This window comes from Dendropsophus ebraccatus, chromosome 5 (genome assembly GCF_027789765.1).
Source record: "Dendropsophus ebraccatus isolate aDenEbr1 chromosome 5, aDenEbr1.pat, whole genome shotgun sequence".
NCBI classification, from domain to species: domain Eukaryota; kingdom Metazoa; phylum Chordata; class Amphibia; order Anura; family Hylidae; genus Dendropsophus; species Dendropsophus ebraccatus.
Window position 1 is genome coordinate 121854109 of NC_091458.1, and position 15501 is coordinate 121869609.

At 42.6% G+C, this 15501-nt stretch overlaps 1 protein-coding gene across 1 annotated transcript; it reads left to right on the forward strand.

Moving 5' to 3' along the window:
* The first annotated feature begins 5280 nt into the window (after window positions 1–5280).
* Window positions 5281–15487, forward strand: RFC2 (replication factor C subunit 2). The gene is made up of 11 exons (XM_069971163.1): window positions 5281–5491; window positions 7102–7171; window positions 8670–8711; window positions 8791–8897; window positions 9566–9667; window positions 10475–10575; window positions 10733–10890; window positions 11846–11911; window positions 13356–13436; window positions 13865–13978; window positions 15266–15487. The coding sequence occupies exons 1-11, from the start codon at window positions 5349–5351 to the stop codon at window positions 15374–15376; spliced, it is 1095 nt and encodes a 364-aa protein (XP_069827264.1). The 5' UTR covers window positions 5281–5348; the 3' UTR covers window positions 15377–15487.
* Window positions 15488–15501: the final 14 nt, after the last annotated feature.

Consider the following 15501-nt stretch of genomic DNA (forward strand, 5'->3'; position numbering starts at 1 on the left):
TAGCAATCAGCATGTAGTGTATAATGTATAGTAAGGGCATAAAACTGAAAAAAAAAAAAAAAGCCGCAGTGTGTATAGCTGAGTGTAAGTGCAGGCAGATTATAGCAGCAGTGTGTATAGCTGAGTGTAAGTGCAGGCAGATTATAGCAGCAGTGTGTATAGCTGAGTGTAAGTGCAGGCAGATTATAGCAGCAATGTGTATAGCTGAGTGTGAATGCAGGCACATTATAGTAGGAATTGAGACAATGGGAAATACAATGGCTGACAGACACTGCAGGGAGCATGAAGGAATGAACAGGGTATATGTCCAGAGAGAGAGGAGTTTCAGCTATGGAGAGATTACCTCCACAGTCCTGTCCCCTGATGCAAGCCCCAGCCTGAAGTAGATCTGCCATGATTTGGAAGGTGAGGGAGACTTCCTGGGTCAGAGTACAGTGCTGTAGACCCCGCTATGCAGACCATCCCCCTCCCCCACTCCCCTTCCCACCCAGTACATGGAGCTCCTAAACCAAAGCAATGCTCTTAAACCAAGTCACAATTTTGAAAAACTGCAAGCTCCTCTTGCAAAATGCTCTCAATCCAAGTTACTCTTAAACCAAGGTACCACTGTGTATATATATATATATATATATATATATATATATATATATATATATATGTAATAATGTATGACCTGATCTTTCTTTATAGTCTGTTCCTGGTTTTGGCTTCAAATCTTTGGCAGATAATCTGTCAGATAATCTTTCTGTGTAAAAGAGCCCTAACTAGTTAATGGAGGGCTGTGCGGCCCTTCAAAGAAATGCCTCCCCATATATAGGCTCGGTGATGTAGCCAGAGGCAGAATCCGGACTGCAGCCCCATGAGTGACTGGCAGAGCAGAGAGCCAATGGCTGCTTGCTTTGTGAGTCCACTGTATTTAACTATAAGGGCCCATTAGAAGCCCTTATGGTTGAATAAATAGGTGCAGGAGCAGACTACCATCTTCTTAATCCCTTATGTACTGCAGTGTGTAAGTGTCCTAAAGTTCACTTACATGCTATAACACAAAAAAGGGTTAAAAAGCAGAAGACAAGGCGCTCTCTGCTTCACTGCTCCTGCACAAATAACCCCTGACCTTAACCAGAGGTCAGTGGTTATCAGAGCAGTGAAGCAGAGATCTCATTGTTTTCTGTTTTTTAAGCCTTTTTTGTGTGATGCTTCATGTAAGTGATGTAAGAGACACTTACACACTGCAGTATATAAGGGGTTAAGCAGATGGTAGTCTGCTCCTGCTGCTGGGTTGTTGTCCTCCTATGGCCCCCTCCATGTCTCCATGCTTTAGACACAGCTAATCCTGGATGAGCTGCACTACCTGAGCAACTTCTGTGACTTGCAGACATTGCTTCATGCTACCTCTAGGGGTGAGAGCAAAAGTGACCAAAACAACAGCCTAAAAGGATGAGAACAGAGAAATGGTTTGTGGTCACCACCTGCAGAATCTCTCCTTTATAGGGACTGTCTTGCTAATTGCTTATCTTTTATACTTATAGTGGGAGATTTATGAAAGGGTGTAACTATACACCTGGTTTAAACTGCCCACAGCAACCAATCACAGCTCAGCTTTCAGCTCTGGAAGAATAAAAGCTGAGCTGTGATTGGTTGCTGTGGGCAGTTTACACCAGGTGTATATTTACACCCTTTCCTAAATCTCCCCCATTGTCTGTTTATTTGTAAAACTGCAGGGGAAATTGATTCACAATCTGCTGATGCAGACAAATCTAAACAGAAAATTAGATACAAGTAATTTTCTATGTAGTTAATAGTTATATCCATAGTTAATATAATAGTTAATAGTTATATCCATAGGCTACTATGGCAGGTAGGGGCATTGGGGGATTTGACTACTGCCCCCAGAGCAATGATCTGCCCCTGACTGGCCCCTTCTAGTGAACATCATTGGAGCGAGCCGGCTGGATTGGTTCTACTAACTACACAGAAACTGCACAGAGGAAGAAAGTAAGACACATACTATCCTCAGTGCGCTGTGCACAATAGGGGTCTATTAGCAGGTTAGATTCCCTTTAAAGTGACTGTACCACCAGGCCCAGGCTGAAGCACTGGAGATGGGCCGACCCACCCTTAGTGGGAGGAAACCCTAGCCCCTCTATGATAGGGTTCTATTGATTCTAATGGAGTCACCTCATGGAGAGGCTGGAGTTTCTTCCCACTAAGGGTGGGTCGGCCGCCTCCAGTGCTTCAGCCTGGGCCTGGTGGTACAGTCACTTTAAGCAGTGACAAGTCCAGGTGCACTCTGCAGTTATCAATAAATTTTTTCCAGCATTAGATAAACATTGCTACTTTCTTCCAGAGACAGCACCACTCTTGTCTCCAGTTTGGGTGGGGTTTTGTAAGTCAGTTCCATTGAAGTGAATGGAGCTTAAAGGGGAACTATGAGCAGGTTAGACTAATCTAACCTGCTGATAGCCCCCTATAGCGCCGAGGACACTGAAGAGGAAGGTATGTGTCTTACCTTCCACCTCGGCACAGCTCATGTGCTGATACTTGGGGTAAACTCTGCTCCGGTGCACTCCCACATCATCCAGCCTGTCCCCTCCATTAATTATCATTAGAAGGGGTGGGCCGGATAATGTGGCACCGCACCTAACGGTACTCCAGAGCTGAGTTTACCCCGACTAACAGTGTGGGACCAGCACTGAGGAGGAAGGTAAGACACTTTCCTCATCATCATCTCCGATGCTATAGGGGGCTGGTTAGTTTTGTCTAACTTGCTGGTAGTTCCCCTTTAATTGCAAACCACACCTGACCTGGAGACAAGAGTCATGTTGTCTCTGGAAAAAAGCGACTAATGGTGATTTTACACGGAACGATTATCGTCCGAATTTGCACAATAACGATCGCATTTGAGCGATAATCATTCCGTGTAAACACAGCGAACGATCAAGCGACAAGCGAGAAAGCGTTCATTTTGATCTTTTAACAAGTTCTCAAATCATCGTTGGTCGTTCGCAAAAAATTCGCAGATCGTTCCGTGTAAACACTGATTTAACCCTTTGAGGACCAGGCCCAAAATGACCCAGTGGACGGCGCAAATTTTGATCTTAGTGTTTTCGTTTTTCCCTCCTCCCCTTCTAAGAGCTCTAGCACTTTCAGTTTTCTATCTACAAGCCATGTAAGTGCTTGTTTGTTACAGGAATAGTTGTACTTTGTAATGGCGTCTTTCATTTTACCATAACATGTATGATGGAATTCCAAATATATTATTTATGAAGATATAAATAGGTGAAATCGTAAAAAAGAATGCAATATGGTAACGTTTGGGGGGTTCCTGTGTCTACGTAATGCACTATATGGTAAAAGCCACGTGATACTACTATTCTATAGGTCAGCCCGAACACAACCATATGCAGGTTTACACAGATTCTCTAATGTTGTATATATTTTTTAATGAAATCCCTTTTTTTGGCAATTAATTATTAATAACGCTATTGTGACGCTTATAACAGTTTTATTTTTTCACCTACGGGGCTGTATGGGGTGTATTTTTTCCGCTATTATCTCTAGTTTTTATTATTACCATATTTGTGAAGATCGGACGTTTTGATCACTTTTTCCTCTTTTCGTCTACGCCGTTCACCGTTCGCAATGACGCTTGTTATATTTTAATAGATCGGACAATTACGCGCGCTACAGTATATTATATGTTACCTTCCCGGCAGGAAGAAGCGCCGAGTGGGCGTGAAACGTCGTTCCGGGGTATAGGCGCCCGGCATTCCATCTGTCCTCCCTCCACCATGGACTTTTGTCTATCGGATTAAAGACTTTTGCTTGGAACATCGGTGAGTGCCCCAGTCTCTCTCTTCTCCCGTTGTTACATTGCTTACTCTTACTCTTTAGTCTGGGAGCACCACAAGTACAAGCACACCAGGTTGGGTCCTTCATTATACGTCCTTTATTGCTAGCATTGCTGACAGTGCCGACTGCACTTTACTGCTATATTATATATTATATGTTTATTTATTTATTTTTATATGTTTTATTTATATAATGGGAAGGGGGGTGATTAAAACTTTTATTGGGGGAGGGGCTTTGGGGTAGTGTGTTAGTGATTTTAACTTTTTTTTTGTACATTTTAGGTCCTTTTGGGGGACTTGTACATACATTAGTTTCATTTTCTACAGTGATCATTGCTATGCCAATAGGCAAAGCATTGATCAGTGTTATCGGCGATCTGCTCATTGAGCCTGCCTGTGCAGGCTCAGTGACCAGAGCACCGATCGGACCGCACAGAGTAAGGTGAGAGACCTTCGGCGGTCCGTTTTACCGATCGGGACCCCCGCAGTCACACTGCGGGGGTCCCGATCGGTAAGTGGCAGGGGACTCCCCCTGTCACTTATACTTAAACGCCGCGGCCGTCTAAGGAGTTAATGTCACGCTGCAGCGCGATCGCTGCAGCGAGTCATTAATGGTGAGGTGCAATCCGCTCCGGAGCGCGCTTCATAGCTCAGGACGTACCGGTACGTCCAGGGTTGTCTGGGCACAGACTTCGAGCACGTACGGTACGTCCTAGGTTGTCTAGAGGTTAAGCTATGTGTACAATATATCGTTCCGTCTAAACGCTGATTGTTATGAAAAACACATCGTTCATTCAAAATCGTTAATCGTGTGATCGGGCGAATTATTGCTCTGCATAAAAGTACCATAACCGTGGTTCAGCTGCTAGCGCTGCATGTAAGAGCAATCTTGTAGGCTGCAGCTGTCACTCAATACAACCAGTAGCTACAGGAAGTGGCAGTATAGCCCTGGTCCAAAGCCTGATGATGTCTAAGGAACTTTCTTCTTGCATGGCCCTCCATACAAGAGAAAGTGTGTGTGTGTGTGTGTGTGTGTGTGTGTGTGTGTGTGTGTGTGTGTGTGTGTGTGTGTGTGTGTGTGTGTGTGTGTGTGTGTGTGTGTGTGTGTGTGTGTGTGTGTGTGTGTGTGTGTGTGTGTGTGTGTGTGTGTGTGTGTGTGTGTGTGTGTGTGTGTTATTTAGTAGTACAGTATAGTTGTTCTGTTCTCTCCATCGACAACTCTTGCTGCATCCTGCCTCACATCCATGTTGTGTTGAGGAATGGCAGCTAGAGGGCGCGCTAGAGCACCGAGCGTCCACTTACAGTACGTTACACAGTTATAGGTTACAACGCGTGATACACAATGCGGCACTATGAAATACGAGACTTCTTCGTATATTCTTCGCAGATTTCCTAAGCTACAACACCTTGTAATGTCTCACTGCTGATAAAAGCAAGCGCGCTGCATTTTCGCTGACACCGCCAAGTGCGCAGACTCAGTGTAGGGGTCGCGCTCTGATGACGTCACATGACAGCGAGTGGCGGGAAATAAAGATGGAAGTGGAGATGGAGGACGCGCACTCCGGGGAGCAGGGGAACAAGGGGGCGCAGCAGCCGGTGTCTGGTGGTAAGGGGCCGGCCGGGACATACGAGCTGCCCTGGTGAGTGCGGGCTACTGTCGGCTGTCACTATGGCCGCAGCCCGGGCACATTTACATGTTGTTTATGGGAGTTCTGGCTTCCTAGGGACAAGTGTCGCCATCTTTCTCTCCTCCATGGGCAGCTTCATAACGTCATGCTGACCTGTCACCCCAGCTGTAGTACATAGGTGGCCATAACATCTTATGTGATGATCAGGTCATCCTTAGGGTATGAAAATCAGGCTCCCATTTACTTCAGTAGGAAATTAGATATCCTCCTCCTGTCACTGATGTATATGGAGAAATCCATCATATCTGCATATATTCAAAATGACTGCAAATGCCTACTTCCCTGCCGCTGCCTGTCATGTACCCAGGGGATTAAAGTGCTTTTTTTTGGTTATACAGCTCCTGCTGTGGCCGGTACGTGTCGTGGCTGCTGCAGGAGCTGTATACAGTGGTACAGGGAACCCTCGTTCCTCATCAGCCAATCAGTGCACGGCTGGTGAGCGAGGAGAGACTGGAGCCAAACACAGCTGCAGCGCAGGTAATGTATGCTCTGGGCCGGGGGTTAAAGGGGCCGGGTAACATATCCGCAGCAGAGTGAAAATTCAGCTGCGGGTCTGTGACCCCATAGAAATTCATATACCCGGATCCGCAGCCGATTTTGCTGCAAACTCACAGCGTGAAATCCGATGCGGATCTGGTACGTGTGAAGGCACCCTTAGGGGGCTGTCAATTACATACTATGTATTCTCATTGAAAATGAAAGGCAAGGGATCCGCAGTGGATTTCGCTTACAATAGAAATGTCCTTTGTTGCCCAGAGCAGCCAGTCACAGCTGCGGGTACTAATGGGACAGATCAGGAGACGGCTAGTTATCAGTGACAGCATTATGGACATGACTTTGTTACCTAGGTCTGTTTTTATTCTCAGAAAATACCTTTATCCAGGCTGTGAATAGTGCTTGGGCCTATTGTTCCCTGGACCCTAGCACTGCTAAGCCTTCCTGTTCTGTATGCACCGTGTTCTACCTGATTATGCAGGCATACAGCTCAATGAGGCATAGCGATACTAGTGCCCTGGGACCATAGACCCCTCCTCCTTGACACTATTTATATCCTTGATAAAGATTTTTTCTTTTGTGAAGAAACAGTAACAAAGGTACAAATGATGTTATTGATATCTAACTGTATATGGATGTAATTTTGCTGAAGATGGACAAAAACATCCTGGAGAGAAGTAGTGTTACTAATGTGTGACAGAAGCCTAGACTCTGTTCATTATGGTACAGTTTCATGGTGTTGGGAGTATAAATGTTGCCACATTGTGGTGTACACATAATTAACAGATGGGGCAGGGTGTCTCAGTGTCATCTCAATGTACACAGTGTGGGTGAGAGTTGGATTTGAAGAACAGCCTCTAGGACCTGCCTCTGTTGTATAACATACATAGATGCCTCCACACCCAACTTTTTCTTTTTTTTTTGAGAGAGTACCTGGTTGAGATGCTGAGAATAGTCTCTTCTACACTGCTTTGTCTCTGTTATTATGACAGACATCTGGTTATACCAAATACTAAATATTACAGTATTGCACAAAAGTGACATATACTGATGTTTCCTTTACCCAGGGTTGAAAAATACAGACCACTAAAACTGAATGAAATTGTTGGCAATGAAGAAACAGTCAGCCGGCTTGAGGTAACCTTTTTTATCTTAGTTTCTTAGTTTGTGTTAGAGCCTTTCTCAAGCGCTCTCTCATGTGTTGAGCCGAAACACGTTGTGGAGATTAAATTTATTTTTATTGCTACTTTGCACATTGGAAGTTTGCTGACACTCATGAAGCAAACACTTGTGGTTTCTATGTGTTTTTCTCTGGTTTTGCACCTGCTCTGTTTAAGCTGTGGAGGTTTTTTTGTCTTGGCTGGCCTTGAGTTAAGCATCTTTCTGCTAAGGGGTTGTACAGAAATACAAGAACATGATGCTTTCTTTTTTACATTTCAGTAGGTAGTCTGTAGTAGCTCAGCTCTGTTTAAGTATATGTGGTTGAGCTGTAATCGCTCAAAATCTCTGGACATGTGTGGTGCTGTCCTTGGAAAAAGACAGCCATGCATTTCTTATAGTGGAGATGTTTGTGCTTGGTTCTGTAACATAGCTGGATGTAGATGCTAATGCCTTAAAAAATCCCTTTTAGGGTAGCGTCACACAAACCGGATTTGCAGCGGATTTCACACTGCAAGTTTGCAGAGAAATCTGCTGTGAATCCTGGTAATGGGGTTACATACCCGCAGCGAAACTTTCATTGCTCTGCGAGTATGTAACCTGGCCCCTTTAACCCCCTGCCGCTACCAGCATATCGCTGCTTGCTTGTATATCCGGTACGTGTAAAGCTACCCTTAAAGTGCATGTGAATTTTGACGCAGTTTGAAGCATTTTATTATACTGTATTTGACAGAAACATCAGTGAACCCAAACTGATAGATGGCCTGTAACGTCCTGAAGTTCCCTACTATTTTAAGAGAACCCGTCAGATCTTTGAAGCCCCATTCCAGCCAGAGTACCTGACAGCTGAGGAGAACATGCTGCATCAAGCACAAAAATTTAAATAGTGTTCATCATGGCTGCTATCCAGTCAGGGGGCAGGCAACAAAGCAGCTTCCATTCTCATTCACCGTCTTTCTTCCTGACTGTTAGGGTATGTGCACACTATGGAATCCTGGCGGATCACACGCCGCAGAATCCGCAGCTAGCGGCCGTTCTTATCTCTGCTGGTCCCATAGGCCTCATTCTATGGTTTGCCAGATTCCGCTCGAAGAATGAATCCGCTCATTCTTCAGAGGGATGGTGGAATCTAGTAAACCATAGAATGAAGCCTATGGGACCAGCTTGAGTGGCACATACCCTCAAGCTACTACCTACACTTCAGAGGTCAGAAGAGATCACGAAGAGTGTAACTAATAGCCACTGCATTTCTCTCCTCCTGACAAAGCCGTTTAATAGCTCTTTCTCAGCTCCATGCTGGGTTGCATAGAACATCACAAAACTGTTCTCATCTGTCAGGTCTTGGGGCTGACAGGTGAGAACTTAGGGACTTGGAACAGGTCCTCTTAAAAAATGGATCTGTAACACAAGAACCTTGCTGTCTTTGACCTACTGTTAGAGAACTTTTGCAAAACCTTTCTTTTTTCTTATTTGCTAGGTGTTCGCAAGAGAGGGAAATGTTCCAAATATCATTATTGCTGTAAGTATCTGTGGTTTCATTCCCTATTTAGAGTCATGCACATTTCCTGTTGCTAAATTAATCTTTTTTCCTTATGTAGGGCCCTCCAGGAACTGGTAAAACAACGAGTATTCTTTGTTTAGCTCGGGCGCTTTTGGGTTCGGCACTTAAAGATGCTGTTCTAGAGCTCAATGCCTCAAATGATCGGTAAGTTCAAGACATTCACAATTCACATACCTTCTGAGATGTCCCTTTTACTTTTTTTTTTAAATAAATATGCTTAGGCTGGTGTAAAGCAAGGGCTGCCATTCTTATAGTGATGCCCAGTGTGCAGCTCCTCTTGTAAAAATGTGCTTTGCATTTGGATCGGGTTCTGTGAGAACAGCAGCAGTATTAGTACGAGGAAGGTGAATGTATGTGCTGGGTTGGGTTTTTTTTTTCTATTTTCCATCAGCTTCAGCCTAAATATTTTAAATAGAAAAAAAAACTACAGTACCACTTTAAAGATTAATCTGTTGTATAAAATATGATGGTGAACATTGAACGGAAGCTGACAATTAGAGTGAAACAATCTCCATGTCCTTTATTTAATGTAGCATCTTTTTAGTCATATTAAGGGTATGTGCGCACTACAGAATGGCAGTGGAAAACCCATCGTGCATTCTGCAGATCGCACTCGCTTGTGGACTGTGGCGGGCGTGCGCTTTTTGGGTTTCTGTAAATAGTATATAAAAAAAAAAAAAATTTGCAGTCCCTTTTAAAGAAGTCCTGCTCTACATACCCCTTTAAATACCTAACAATATCAGATGTTTTGAAGAAGACACTGTCTGGAGTGTATGCTAATCATGATTCCTTTCCCTTTTTATTTTCTTTAGAGGTATTGATGTGGTGAGGAACAAAATTAAAATGTTCGCACAGCAAAAGGTCACGCTTCCAAAAGGTCGGCATAAAATTATCATCCTGGATGAGGCTGACAGGTGCTTGTCCGTCCTTTTTTTTTTCTGTAGGAATGTTTTTTTGGCAGTACACAGCTTATTTTATATTTTCATGACCAAATTGTGATGAGGAGCATACACACATCCGACCCCAGTGCACAGAGACCCTTAGTGCGGAGGCACAGGGTCCCTTCACTGCTGTATCATCTCCATCCAACAAACAAGTATGGAGATGTTCTCCAAGAATACCTCATACATATAGAACGTCATACCCTTTTGGTTTAACTGTTTAAATCTGTATGGTGGTCTCTTTAAAAGACATTATAACTCCACTTCAAGTATCAATGTTTTTCAGGACCCCTTAGGGCTGCGTTCAACTTCAGCCACTGCTCTTCAAAAGCTGAGTGATTTGGACTTGAGTTGGGCTCATCTCTAGTTTTAACTAGAGGTGGTGACTGGACATGCTTGGCCACTACTCAATTTCATGGCTATAGGACAGCAGTTGAAACCCAATTGATCGGCTAGTTATGCCCTATTCTATGAGTAATAACACCTAACACAATAGTAACAGGATATATTAAATACAGAGAGCACTGCAGAAGTGCATGCATAGTTGTCCGCAATGTACAGACCTATTCATTAGAGAATAGTGATTCTGCTGCACACAGACGTTTGAACGGGGCCATTCAAACGGATTGGTCTGTTCCGTTCACAATTGCTGTTCTGCTTACGCACGTACCTATGTGATAACGCAGTGCTTCGCTTCCTTATTACTGTAAATTTGCTCATCTCTATCAGTCCTTACCCATCAACTCTTTTCTTTGCTGAAATATTTTCTTTTTCCTGTAGCATGACAGATGGAGCACAGCAAGCTTTAAGAAGAACAATGGAGATCTATTCCAAAACCACACGCTTTGCTCTGGCCTGCAATGCCTCTGATAAGATTATAGGTATTTTTAAATTAGTTTTATATACTTTAGGAAGTGTCCAGTTTCTTCACCTTATTTAATTTGCTACTGATTATATATATATATATATATATATATATATATATATATATATATATATATAATTTTTTATTTTTTTTTCCTCCCCACTTCTCACCAGAACCAATCCAGTCTCGCTGTGCTGTTCTCCGTTACACAAAATTAACTGATGCACAGGTTCTTGCCAGGTTAATGACAGTGGTGGAAAAAGAGAATGTCCAGTGTACAGATGATGGCCTTGAGGCCATTGTATTTACTGCACAAGGAGACATGAGACAGGTACTATGTAAGGCTTTGTATACCTTTTTGGATGCCTTATATTTCTGACTAGCTTAGTTCTGAGTTTATTAAAGTGTTTTTGTTTTTTGGACAGAAATGACAAGGCTATCTATTGTATAGCTGTGGCGCCAGGTTACTACATTAAAGTAAATGGGAGCTAAGCCACACTCTGTTTACCCTATCTCGACATACCAGCACCCCAATGGAAAAAGCTATATGGCTTCCAGCTTTAACTTTACCTATAGAAGTATTCAATAATGTTCATAGACTTAATGTACTCACACTTCAACTCCAGTTAAGAGCCCCTTAACAGTAGGATAGACTCCTCTAATGCAATAAACAATTTAACAGGATGAACAGGGTAAACAATCCAACAGGATGCACCTAGAAAGAATGACCTGCATATAAGTTAAAGGGAATCTAGCAGCAGGTTAGATAATATGGCAAGTGTATAATGATTTTTTGTCTGTTTTATTGTAGAACAAGGGTTAAAGGGGTTGCCTGGGCAGGGAGCATGTTAAAAATAAGTCATACTCGCTCACTGAATGTCATAGTTGTCATTCAACATGTTCCAGTCCCCACTTGTCCCCTGCTGCTTCCTGTGACTATTTATCTTAGCAGGATCTGCCCACTGAGCTAATTAATGGGCACACTGGTGCCCCCTGTCAGTGACTGGCATAATAGGCAGCTCTCACTGAGACTGCTTGTCGCAGGGACTGGAAAGTGTTGGAATGGCAACTATGACTGACTGAGGCAGGCAGACATCAGTTATTTAAATTTTTTATGTGGTCCCAGCTATATGTAAAATGTTATGTCCCACAGACAAAACCTTTTAATGAGTGGGATACATTGTGCAGTTACTATAGACATGCATAGCTTCGCATCCATGAGTTTCATGTTTTTAATTCATAGTTTGTCCATTGTGGTACTTAATATTCCTTTTTCACTTTTCTAGGCCTTGAATAACGTGCAGTCAACACATGCAGGATTTGGAGTTGTAAACAGTACAAATGTGTTTAAGGCAAGTTTTTCCAGTAAATGTGAAGAAAATGGTGCTTTAGTACTATTACATATTTTGCTTCCACTCTAGTTAAATGGGTTGGCCACTTTATAGTAAAATAGGTCAGTACAAAGTATTTAGTAAGTGTACTCACTGTATATACTGACAGCAGCCCCCTGTGTACCTCATAGAGCTAAAATCAGACTCCCCTTCACCCGGCTGTGGTGTCCTGCTCTGTTTTGTTTCAGTCTATAAAATGGCTGACATGGAGGAGCATGTGACCAGGCCCTGTCCACTGTGTCCTTCATAGACATATACAGGCTCAGTGGTGGACACAGGTCACATGCTCCTCCATGTAAGCACTCTTATGGACCAAAACACCACAGAGCAGGGCAGCACAGCCTGAAGGATGGGAGTCTGATATTAGCTGTATAAGGTACACAGGGAGCTGCTGTCAGTATATACAGTGAGTACACTTACTAATACTGCACACTGAGCAATTTTACTATAAAGTGGCCAACCCCTTTAACTATATAGCATGAACATCCGCCATCTATGCATATATGCACAACATGTATACACACAGTGGTCCCTCAAGTTACAATATCAGTTGGTTCCAGGACGACCATTCTATGTTGAAAATATTGTATCTTGAGACCAAATCTTTATGGAATACTGGTAATTGGTTCTAAAGGCTCCAAAATATCATCCCCAAAATGAGAAAAAATAAAGGCTTAAATACTAGGCAGAGTAACTAATATGGATAAAGCAAGTTCCCATAAATCACTCAGAGCAACAGAAGCTGTAAATTACTTTACAACTTCTTTACTGTAGATGACTGGAGCATTTTTGGGGTCCTGTACAGTTCATACTGGGTCCAAAAAAGTAAAATGAAGCAGCTCTCACCTGGTGCCCAAAGGAGCAGCTTATCCTGGCACAGGTAAGGAACAGTACAGGACATGTAGTATCACACTGTACTATAGGGAGGAGATATCAGACACACAGCAGTACAGGACATGTAGTATCACACTGTACTATAGGGAGGAGATATCAGACACACAGCAGTACAGGACATGTAGTATCACACTGTACTATAGGGAGGAGATATCAGACACACAGCAGTACAGGACATGTAGTATCACACTGTACTATAGGGAGGAGATATCAGACACACAGCAGTACAGGACATGTAGTATCACACTGTAGTGTAGACTGGAGATACTAGACAACGTATCTGTGCAGGCACTTCAGTAATACTGGGACTTACCAATAGCCAATTCACTATTTTATGTTTAAAATATTGTAACCTGATGCCATTGTAAATCAAAGGAACCTATATGGTATAGGTCTTATAACATGAACAGAATCAACTTTCAACTTCTATCAGAATATTTAGGATTTTGTATTTTCTGCTGTTTTCATAATAAGTTTATGGTCCAACTACTTATTATTTCCCATCCTCCAGGTTTGTGATGAACCACATCCATTATTAGTGAAAGAAATGTTGCAGCACTGTGTGAATGCAAACATAGATGAAGCATACAAGGTTTGTTGAATATTGTTTTTGATGTGACATTTGAGTATGCAAACTGTAATTAAGAAAGACCATAGGAGGCAGCAGATAAAATACATATGGGAATGTACACTGAGGCATTTTACTGCACTAGTCACATTGTTTGTACATTCTCATACTAAAGGGCCAATAATCGTCCATAAACGCTCCTGCGGCCTGTTGACACTAATCAGTGGAGGACTGATCCTGAAGATACAGCCGGCGGCAGGACTGTAGGAGACGTTCCGGATCACAAGCAGCGCAGATGAAAGTATACACTGCAGCTTGCGATCTTTAATACATATCTGTGCTGTCAGACTTCTGAGCTATTTGTGCAGCCCAGGACCTTGCTTGTGGCCCCTGCAGCCAACGAATCTGCACATGTAAAAGAACCGTAACAACAAAGTATTGTTCTCTTACAGATTGTAGCACATCTATGGAAACTTGGCTACTCCCCAGAAGATATTATAGGCAACATTTTCAGAGTCTGTAAGACTTTCCAGATGCCAGAGTATCTTAAGCTGGAGTTTATTAAGGTATTCCTTTTTTATTTTAAAAGGCGATGTATACACGTTAACGTGTGCAACAACAACATTGAGTTTGTAATACAATAATACAGCATCACATCTTTGTATGGCACAATATGGATCTGAAATGGATTTCAGCAGTTAAAGTCTGTAAGCAGACTCTTGGGGTCTATTATACAATTTAGTCATATTTTTCATTGCCAACAATAAACGATTGCAAACAAGCACTTTTGCGAACTACGTGAAATCATTCACTATAATACACGGAACAATAGTCATTGGTTCCGGTCATTCACATACTAGAGTATATGAATGATTTGTACATTCACTGAAAGCTTTGTGTACGACTAACATTGATTTTATGAACCGCTCCATTGTTTGTCATTTGATCGTTGCTTGCACACACGGAAAGATTATCTAAATTTGAACGATATAAAGATATTTCGTACTGGAATCTTTCCATCTTAGTCCATGTATAGAGGATTGGTGGTCTCTCTTGACTTGTCTGTTTTAGTAGATACTTGTATTCCCCTATGACATAACAATTTTGATTCATTACTTAGTTTTGCCGTTCATTATTTGTTCTTACCAGAATTGTTGGACTGTATTGTCTACTGGGTGTTTCCAGTTGGGAACGTGTGTCTCTCTGAAACTCTCCAGTCCAAGCTGACTATGCTATGAAGTTACTGTAGTTAACCCACACTGTGAACGCCATTTAAACATTGCTATTAATGTTTATCCTACATCATGAGGGTTTGATGGAAAGTCCATCGTGGAATTCTTAGCTCTATGACACGGGTGGAGACGTGCGCGCCCGCTGCAGTCCGCGAGCAGGTGCACACGTCTCCGCCCGTGTCATACTCTATCCTATGCACTGGCAGATTCTGCCCTCAGTCCAAAGAATGAACTTGATCATTCTCTGGACGAATGAAAGAATCTGCCCGTGCATAGAATGGAGTCTATGACATGGGCGGAGAGGCGCACGCCTGCTGCAATCCGCGAGCTGAGAATTCCGCAACGGACTTTCCGTCAAAATTACTCAGGGTGCAGATACCCTAAATGAGTAAAATGTGACTTAAAAAGTCAGTTGTTCCCCGAACTGGTGGCATAACTTAAGGTTATGCTTCAAAGACCAAGCCAGCCACATTAATGGGGAAATTATTACTCTGACAGGGATGACAAAACCCCTAAAATAGTCTTGTATTGAGCTGACTACCACATACAGCCCCTGGACAGGCGTGGTGGTATAAAAAAAATATTTTTATGATTATTAAAATACTGACTTGTATGTTTCAGGAAATTGGTTATACACACATGAAGGTTGCAGAGGGTGTGAACTCCCTTCTACAAATGGCTGGACTCCTTGCTCGGCTATGTCAGAAGACTGCGCAGCCTACAAGCTCGTAGTTTTTCTCAGAACTGCTGTTATATAGCTGTTGATTGATTAAAAATATTTTGAGTTGCTTTATATGTATTTGCTGTATAGTATACATCTCAATAAATATTTTCTTGTTTCTATGGCTAGTTGTTTT